General features: G+C 43.7%; 1 protein-coding gene across 1 annotated transcript; it reads left to right on the top strand.

Annotated features, from left to right (window-relative positions):
- Window positions 1-3929: 3929 nt before the first annotated feature.
- LOC115402387 (trace amine-associated receptor 1-like) lies at window positions 3930-4856 on the top strand. The gene has a single exon (XM_030110898.1). It carries the CDS (start codon window positions 3930-3932, stop codon window positions 4854-4856), a length of 927 nt encoding a protein of 308 aa, XP_029966758.1.
- The last annotated feature ends 3490 nt before the right edge of the window (window positions 4857-8346 follow it).

The raw sequence follows: 8346 nt of genomic DNA, 5'->3' as shown, positions 1-8346 counted from the left end.
CCGGTCAGGTTTTTTTTTTTTTTTTCAGTGATAGAGAAGATTTGATTCAGTGACGCTTGATGCCGAGAGAAAGGGCATCAAAGACACCAGAAGTCGACGTGAGAGGACACCAGTGCTGAATACCAGGCGGTTTTTCAGAAAATGCTGAACTGATGGATCCAAGGAACCCGAAGGCGAGCCAGAACCAAGAAAAGGAATTCAGCTGAACATACCGCCCACACTGCAGTGTGGTACCACACTGGAAATTTCTGACACATTTCTGTAAGTGACCTTTGAGAGATATACGGCGATTCTTTTATTATTTAAGCAACTTTACTGCATGTTCAGTATTTAACATTTTCTCATTCTTCTTTCTCAGGAAGCTGTGAGGAGGCTCCACAAGGCTCAACATGATGCCAGCAAATGTTATGATGCACATTTAAGGTGTGATTACAATTTTGTGTTTGGGTAATATTAAATTCTGAAAGTGTTGTTTCAGCCTGACCCAGTCAGCAGGCCATTCCCTCCTCCTAATCACAGACTCCATTTGTTTTCCAGTGTGTCTTCACCCCGCAATTCTAAGGTGACCACCTTTCTGGCACAGGACGTTTCGTTGACCCACCCAAATGTGGAGCCTGAGTTGGTGAGTGAAATTGTCTGATGCCACTAAAACTAAACTAGGAAGGAACATAAGTTTTCTTCCTTATCTACTGAGCTGTTCTAATATATGTGACCAATTTTATTAATAAATGAACCCTTTCCTCTTTAGCCTGCTGCAAAACCTGTTTTGAAACACTCCGGCTAACTTTCAGGAGCCAAGATGATCCTCCTGAGGAGAAGGGGAGGCGCAGGGTTTCTGCAGCAACTAAACAGGAGGAGAAGAGTAAGTAAAGACTGCATCTCTCCATGCTTTTCTTTGACTCTCCCCAATCTAATTTGCTCAGTGCTAAAATGTCTGTTTTCTCTGTGCTTTGGCAGCTTTTCAAAACCAAAGGTGGCGTCGTCCGTGGCAACGAAGAGGGCGTATGGGAAATGGCATCCATTGACCTCATGTCAGAGGAGGAGGACGCCATCTTGGATGACAAGCCTGTATGGGTCCGGCTTCCACCTCGAAGCAAAGTTGTCAGCGCTGTGTGCTGTGCTGCAAAATAGACTGGAGGCTGATACAAAATAAGCAGCCTACCATCACAAGAGAGTTGCCTGCAGAGCAGCACAGGAGTGACCTGTTGGTGACTCTGTGCTATGGGACAAATTGTGCATACTTTGTAATTTTTTTTTTTTTTTGTTCAATGCAGCACAGTCAGTAAACAGTAAATTGTGTTTATATTGGGTTTTTTTTTCATTGTTTTTATGCATTGGACTGTAATGATGCACATTTGTATACAGTGGGTTTTTTTTTTAACCACAAAATAAACATTTATGCTCTGATAATGTGTCATTCTTATTTATGATATAGTGTGTAAGATTACATGAATTATAACTATATTAAATCATTTATGATGAATTAAACTATAATAGAGTAAAGATATGCAAATCAAACAAATCCCCCTACATATTTGACCAATGGCGGTAGGGCCAGTGAGGGCAAAACAACCAATCAGATGTAAGAATAAGGCCCAAGGTGTGAGATGCTAATGCCCCCCTGCAAGAAACCGGGGTATTATTCTCCATGGCAACTGACCATTGTGGAGCTCAAGAGGTGTCAACATTTCACACCTTCTCAAGGCTGTATGCGAGCCCTAAAAATGGTACGTATTCAGGCGTACTCAGGCTCCTGCATTACAGCTGAGATACGCCTGATTACAACTTCATATGCCTGAATACAGGAGGGGTGTGTTGCTGTAATCAGGCCTGAATACAGGTCTTTTCAAGCAGTGCCAGATGAAGAAGACGAAATTGGAAATTGAGATACTGCAGCAGAAGTTGCAGGTGGGTTCATGGTCACAGTGAATTATGTTCATTATTGGAACATGAACTAAACCCTTTATTTTTATTATTATTATTATTATTATTATTATTATTATTTTAGGAAATAAAGAAGACAAAATGAATTGTGTGTCATGTCTTTAGTTGCTGTGGTGGTAATGATGGTGGTGATTAAACTCCTCAGTGCTCTGCATCTCCAGTGTTATATAAAAAACTCCCATTTGCAAAGAACCGCAGCGCAACACACAATATCTGCTGGGATGTGAGTGCGCGACTATGTTTGGTTATGTTGCAAAATATGGATGAAAAAGATTGTGAATGTAGCGGATTGAGACGTGAAGAGGTACCGTTCAAACAGATAACTGTCCGGAAACGCCAAAACATCTCTGCGCGGTCTGTAAATAATCTCCCGACGAATATTCAAATCACGCTGCAGTAATGCCGCTCCTTCATCTGCAGGATCGCTGATAAAAGGACATGAAATTTTGACAGCGACACAAAAACTCGCCAGCTGACTGAAAGAATGAGGAAATGGAGCAGCGCGTGTGGCTGAAAGGGGGCGGAGCCAGAGAGAAACTTCAGGGTTGACTCAGAAAAACCTGCTCCCGACCAGGTGAGAGTCACAGAGTGTGTTACTGCGGTAACTGACCGACAGTTTAAGTTCTCTCTCCTAGTGGAACAGGCTGGAGTTACTCCTCTGTCTCTGGTTTGAGTTATCTCCCTTTGTGTAATTGAAATCTCAGAGTTTCCCTCATTTCCGGGTTATTCAACACAGAATTTTCTTAAAACCTGCTTGGTGAAATAGACCCCAGCAGTTCCACGTGGCGAAGCTAACTCAGGCATCGCTAACAAGCTGGCATGTCAACAAGCCTAGGGGGAAGCAAGGTCACTGTACCCCATCACTCAACAAGAATAATAATAGATTCATCAATCTTACCGTCTGCCAGGAGGTGACGAATGAACCTCTCACCTGAAAGAGGTGCCACAGTGGCGTCAATCCGCCTTAGGTGAAGGTGAAAATGGGTAGCTTCCATCGCAGCCTCAGGAGGGTGTATTCGATGGTCCGACCAACACGGTCACAAGGCTTCCAGCAGACTGAGATTCATGATTCCGTATAGGGTCGTACCGTTTTCTTCAAGCTTCAAGTTCCAAACTGCACACGAGAAGAAAAAAAGGAGCCGAACCTGGGATGAAACCAGAAAGAAAACCTCCTATGGTCACCCAGGTAACAAGTGATGCTACATACTGGAATTACACATGCACGAAGGCAACATTCAGTGGTTTCAGCACCGCCTTCTGGTGGTCAGGAGGGATGAAATAGAACTACAAGCATTACAGTATAAAAACTATGTTTTTAAATGAGTTTGAATTTGAAATTGAAAACACGTCCACAAAGACTATATTTGGATGAAGATATCTCCATGAAGACCACAGCTGCACTAGAACTAGCTCTTATATGGAGGTACTCCAGATGCTATAAATGGAGGTGGAAAAAGGCGTAATCTGGAGTCACATTCTTCACCTTCATTTGACCAAAAAATAACTTACAAAAGATGTGCGAACATCTCTTTGCACACTGGGGATGTAATGACAATACTACATGAACTTAGAAAATTCTGGGTAGTACTGGAAATCAAATATTATTGAGTTTGTTTACAAACTATCTTGAAGGGAAAACCCTTCTGGGTCACTTAGCTGCTCTCATGTCTGATGTAATCTCCAAGCATTTGATTGGACGGCTTCAGGATGGGTCTGATATGATAATGAGTTGAGTTGTGATAAAAGTCAAACTCAATCACAGCAGCACAACTTGGGACATTTGCTCAAATGGATGACTTTCTGAGATTAAAGCTTCTAAAGGTATACCAAGAACTAAAATATGTTTTTGTGATTTGTGTTCTTTAACACAAATGTAAATGTGTTCCTAACAATAATGTGATTTTCAGGTATCCAGAAACATGGCAGGAGGAGACCCAGTGAACCGCACTTTTATTGACAACAAAACTCTCTGTTATCAGATAAACATGTCTTCTACATTTAAAAGCTCCCTTTCCACAATATGTGCTTTATTGACCATTTTCTTCAGCTCTGTGTCTGCTGTAACTGTGTTTGGAAACCTTCTGATAATAATCTCCGTTATTTATTTCCAACAGCTGCACACTCCCACTAACTTCCTCATCCTTTCTCTGGCTGTGGCCGACCTGCTTGTTGGTTTTGTGGTGTTTCCTCTCAATATGGAATTCTCTCCGACTGCATGTTTTAAATACTATGTGTTTTGCAGATTACGGGATGGCTTTGATGTAACACTGAGCACATCCTCTGCCCTACACTTGTGTTTTATTTCCATTGACAGGTACTATGCAGTGTGCCAGCCTCTGACATACAGAACTAAAATTAATATTCATGTGGTTGTGATCATGATTGTTGTGGCCTGGAGCACCCCAGTTTTCCTTGCAGTTAGTTACATTGTTTCAAAAATGATTTATGAGAAATGCCCAGAAAACTGTTTAATTGGTTTTCTGCTGACATCTGGTTTGGGAACTTTCTCTTTTTATTACCTCCCTGTGTTAGTAATGTTGTGTATCTACATGAAGATTTTCCTGGTGGCTCGGAAACAGGCACGCAGCATCAAGAACACCAACTGTCACAGCAAAAAGAAAGGACTGACAGTCAGAAAGGTGGAAGGAAAGGCCACAAGAACTTTGGCAATTGTAATGGGAGTCTTTCTGATATGTTGGGCTCCTTTTTCTCTGAGTTTTGCCCTTCAGTTAATGGGAATTCCCTCAATTTCTGCTGAAGTGTTTGAAACTGTAACCTGGCTTGCATTGTTTAACTCCATGCTCAATCCGTTCATCTATGCTTTCTTTTACAGCTGGTTCAGATCAGCTTTCAGACTCATCCTATCTGGAAAAATATTTCAAGGGGATTTTTCTCACACAAAATTAGTTTGAAGTTTTCCCGTGTTGAAGCATTCATGCTTGATTACAGGATGTACAGTGTCAGTATAGATTCAGCCTTTTTTTTCCTTGTTAAATCAGGAATGAGTGAGCTTGTGATGGAAATAAAAAGTGATATGATCAAGTTTCCTGTGTTTGAGTGTCATTAAAATTGTGATGATAAATGACAGTCAATGACTGGACACATCCATCACCTTTGGAACTATGATACAAAGGTCACCATGACGATGCACATTACAAATCAGTTAACCCGTAATTCAGACCAAAGCCAAATCAGCCACTCCACTTTTACTTCAGACAGACGTCCAAGTATGAAAAAATGTTTAGATAAGTGAAAAAGGAAGCAGATGAAAGGAAGGAAAGAAAGTAGTGACAAAAAGCTGAGAAACTAATGACCTTCCTGGTGTCTCTCCTTCTGTTTATTGAGAGACACTCTCCTGAGAGACAAAATAAGTTGTACAAGAAGAGCAAGGAATATTAATGATTACTGCAAAAAGAAATTGAAGATAAAATAAACAGCCTTGGAAACAACTCACACCACCTCCTTTATGAGGTAACACTACTGAAACCAACTTAACTTAAAAAATAGTTTTTCAAAACTACAATTTCAACTACATAGATTTGGCATGGATACCTTTGAACATGGCGATAAATCTAACTAAATGTAAGCCAATCAGATAAAATGACAGAAAGAAAAAACATGTTGAAATTTCTGGGTTAAAACTACAAAAGAAAAAAATCACATTAAATCAAATTAAAATCTCATTTCCACCATCTCAGAAGTTAAAATCACATCTCTCTGAGTGATGCTGGAGTGTAAACGAATCGTTCAAAGGTGGCAAGTTTGCAGATGGTGAACAGGTCATCTAACATCTGACTGAGACACTGATGGCGTCTAACAGTGTAGGACAGTGGTCGGCAATTAGCGGCCCGCGGACCAAATGTGGCCCGCGTCCAATCCGGCTCGCGAGAGGATTCCAACACGCGCGCGCACGCACGCACGCATTATAAAGGCCTGTCCTTCCTTCACATGTCCGCGTGGGTGCGTGTTGCGCGTTGGTCCGCGTGACATAAAAATCGTCATGAATTCCTGTCCACTAGGGTCCACGCGGATGTCTGCGCAGCAGCCAGATTTCGAGACTGCGTTTTGCGTTGCTCGCAGCTCACAGCGGTGTATGCAAGCGCCAGAGCGGCACAACAAACAAAACATGACGGTAAGACACCGAAAGAGTGAAAAACGCGTGGAAAGAGAGAGCAGACTGTCTGGAGGGAGGAGAAGGTCTGCAGACAGAAGTGAAAGTAACTAATCGCTGTGGCACCGCCCCCGCGATTCAGAAACAAGAAAAAAAGGCTAAATAAACTTTAATACTTAATGATAATCCGTGTATCATTCGTTCAATTGATATTCAATTAAGAATCAAAAAACTAATTAAAAAGTCTCTCTGAACACACCGCACACTACACGAAGATCGGACCCAAACTCATTATCATACTCCCACAGTCGGACCCTGTCGGCTTCGGTCGGGAGGAGAAGATCGGTGCAAAATTCGGCCTGATCATTCTGTAGTGTGTGCTGGGCTTAAACTGGCCCACAGGTTGACGTGACCCGCCCACGTTTCCCGCCGGCAAAAACTAAAACACAGACGATAGAACTTCCGGGTCACGGAGATCGAAGAAATTGAAAAATCACATTAAAGTCTGCTCTGTGGCCGTATTTCAACTTTCCTTTATTTGATCTGTCTTAACAAACGGGATATTGAAAAACAAGCCAATTTTCATTTGTTTGTTTTTATTTTAAAAATGAAAAAAGGAAAAACGACTCATTTTTCAATAATTAGTTTTTTGATTCTTAATTGAATATCAATTGAACGAATGATACACGGATTAATGATGATGCACTGACAAGGTATGTGCTTAATTTTCTCTAAATAATCTGTAATAAAGGAGCAAAAAAACAGTCTGTAGTGCCGGAAAAGCTTCTCAAGGATGCGTGGATCAGCGCAGCGAACAGCAGAGCATACATGAAATGCATACATGTGAAGCATGGACCCTGGAGCAGACGCACCCACCCCGAATTGACGGTTCTCCCCCCTGGTCTGCGGGTGCATGCCTCTGTTGCTGCCACCTGACACCCCCCCCCCCCCCCCCCCCCCCCCCCCCCCCCAATCCCTGAAAGCAGCGCATTATTCACTGACGCAGAGGTTTTCAAACTGGTAATACCTTTAAAATGACAAAAACAAACAAAACTCAAATATACAACTAATACAATTCAAAAGTCTGCATAGAGTTCTTTATACAGGACAAAGGATGTTCAAGATGTATCTGTTACAATTTGATGTCTGCCCACATTGTGATGATAATATGACTGACAGTTCCCTCCATGCCTTGTGGTCCTGTGTAGAAGTTCTGGCTTCAGGTGTGTGAAGACCTGTCAACACGGTTCACATGCAATATTCCTGCAACTCCCACACTGTACCTATTAGGTGATCTGGGTGAAATTAACATGTCAACAAACTCTGTCTACATGGTTCTAACTATCTTGTGCATTGCAAAGGAAACTATCTTTGTAAATTGGAAATCCAGCAATAATCTGGGCAATAGGCAGTTTGGGAATCTTTTATTAGATCACATTAGCTTGTAGACAATGTCTGTCTGTTCAAACAATCAATCAGCTGAATCTGGTTCCCTCTGGTCTCCTGTGATCAGCTCCATCACTTAATGCAAGGGGAAGATGGGAGCCTCGCCACTTTGGGGGTCAGATGGAGGTGGCAGAGGAACTGACGGCTTTGGGTGGTTGGTGCTGTCTTGAGGTAGGGGTCTGGGCCCCTTTGCTTGGGGGTTGACTTGATGTTTGGTTTGGATAGGGGTGGTCCGGGGGGGGGCTCAGGTTGTTGGGGCTGCCTGGTGGCGGCGGGGGCTCCGGGGGGTCTGAATCGGTGGGTGCCGGCTCATGGTGGCCAGAGTGTTCTGGGGTGGGTGGGGCTGGGGGCTTTGGGTCCTGGTGCCTGGGGGCTGTCCCCTTCCACGAGGGCGGGGGCTGGGCCTGGCTGGGGGGGGGTCGGTTGGCTCGGGCGTACTGCTGTGGGCCTGGGTTGGTGCACGCCCTGGTGTCTGATTGCTGCCCTGGAATCAATGGTACAGGGTGGGTGGGAGGAGTGGGGGGTTGGTCTTCTCCCTCCCAGGCGGTGGATCCTGTGGAAGGAGATGTTTTTCACTGCTTCCTCCGGGAGCTTCAGCTGCGTTTTGATGAAACTTTTCACCGTCACCTCGGGGTCCTCCTCCGTCTGCTCCGGGATTCCAGAGAACACTAAGTTGTCCCTCATGCTCCTGGCCTGGAGATCGATCATCGTTTCTTTCATCTTCTTGTTTTCCTCTGACAGTCGGGTCATCCCCTCAGTGAGGGTCTTCATCGACTCTCTGAGGCTGGCGTTCTCCGCCGCGAGCGCCTCGACCTGCTGCTGGCTGAATTCCAGCGACTCGCGCA

This window comes from Salarias fasciatus, chromosome 15 (genome assembly GCF_902148845.1).
Source record: "Salarias fasciatus chromosome 15, fSalaFa1.1, whole genome shotgun sequence".
Taxonomy (NCBI): domain Eukaryota; kingdom Metazoa; phylum Chordata; class Actinopteri; order Blenniiformes; family Blenniidae; genus Salarias; species Salarias fasciatus.
The sequence above is the reverse complement of the archived record's forward strand: the minus strand, read 5'-3'. Positions and strand labels throughout refer to the sequence as shown.

Excerpts from the sequence above, each read along its gene's own strand:
- LOC115402387 (XM_030110898.1), top strand. The coding sequence starts at position 3,930 with ATGTCTTCTACATTTAAAAGCTCCCTTTCCACAATATGTGCTTTATTG.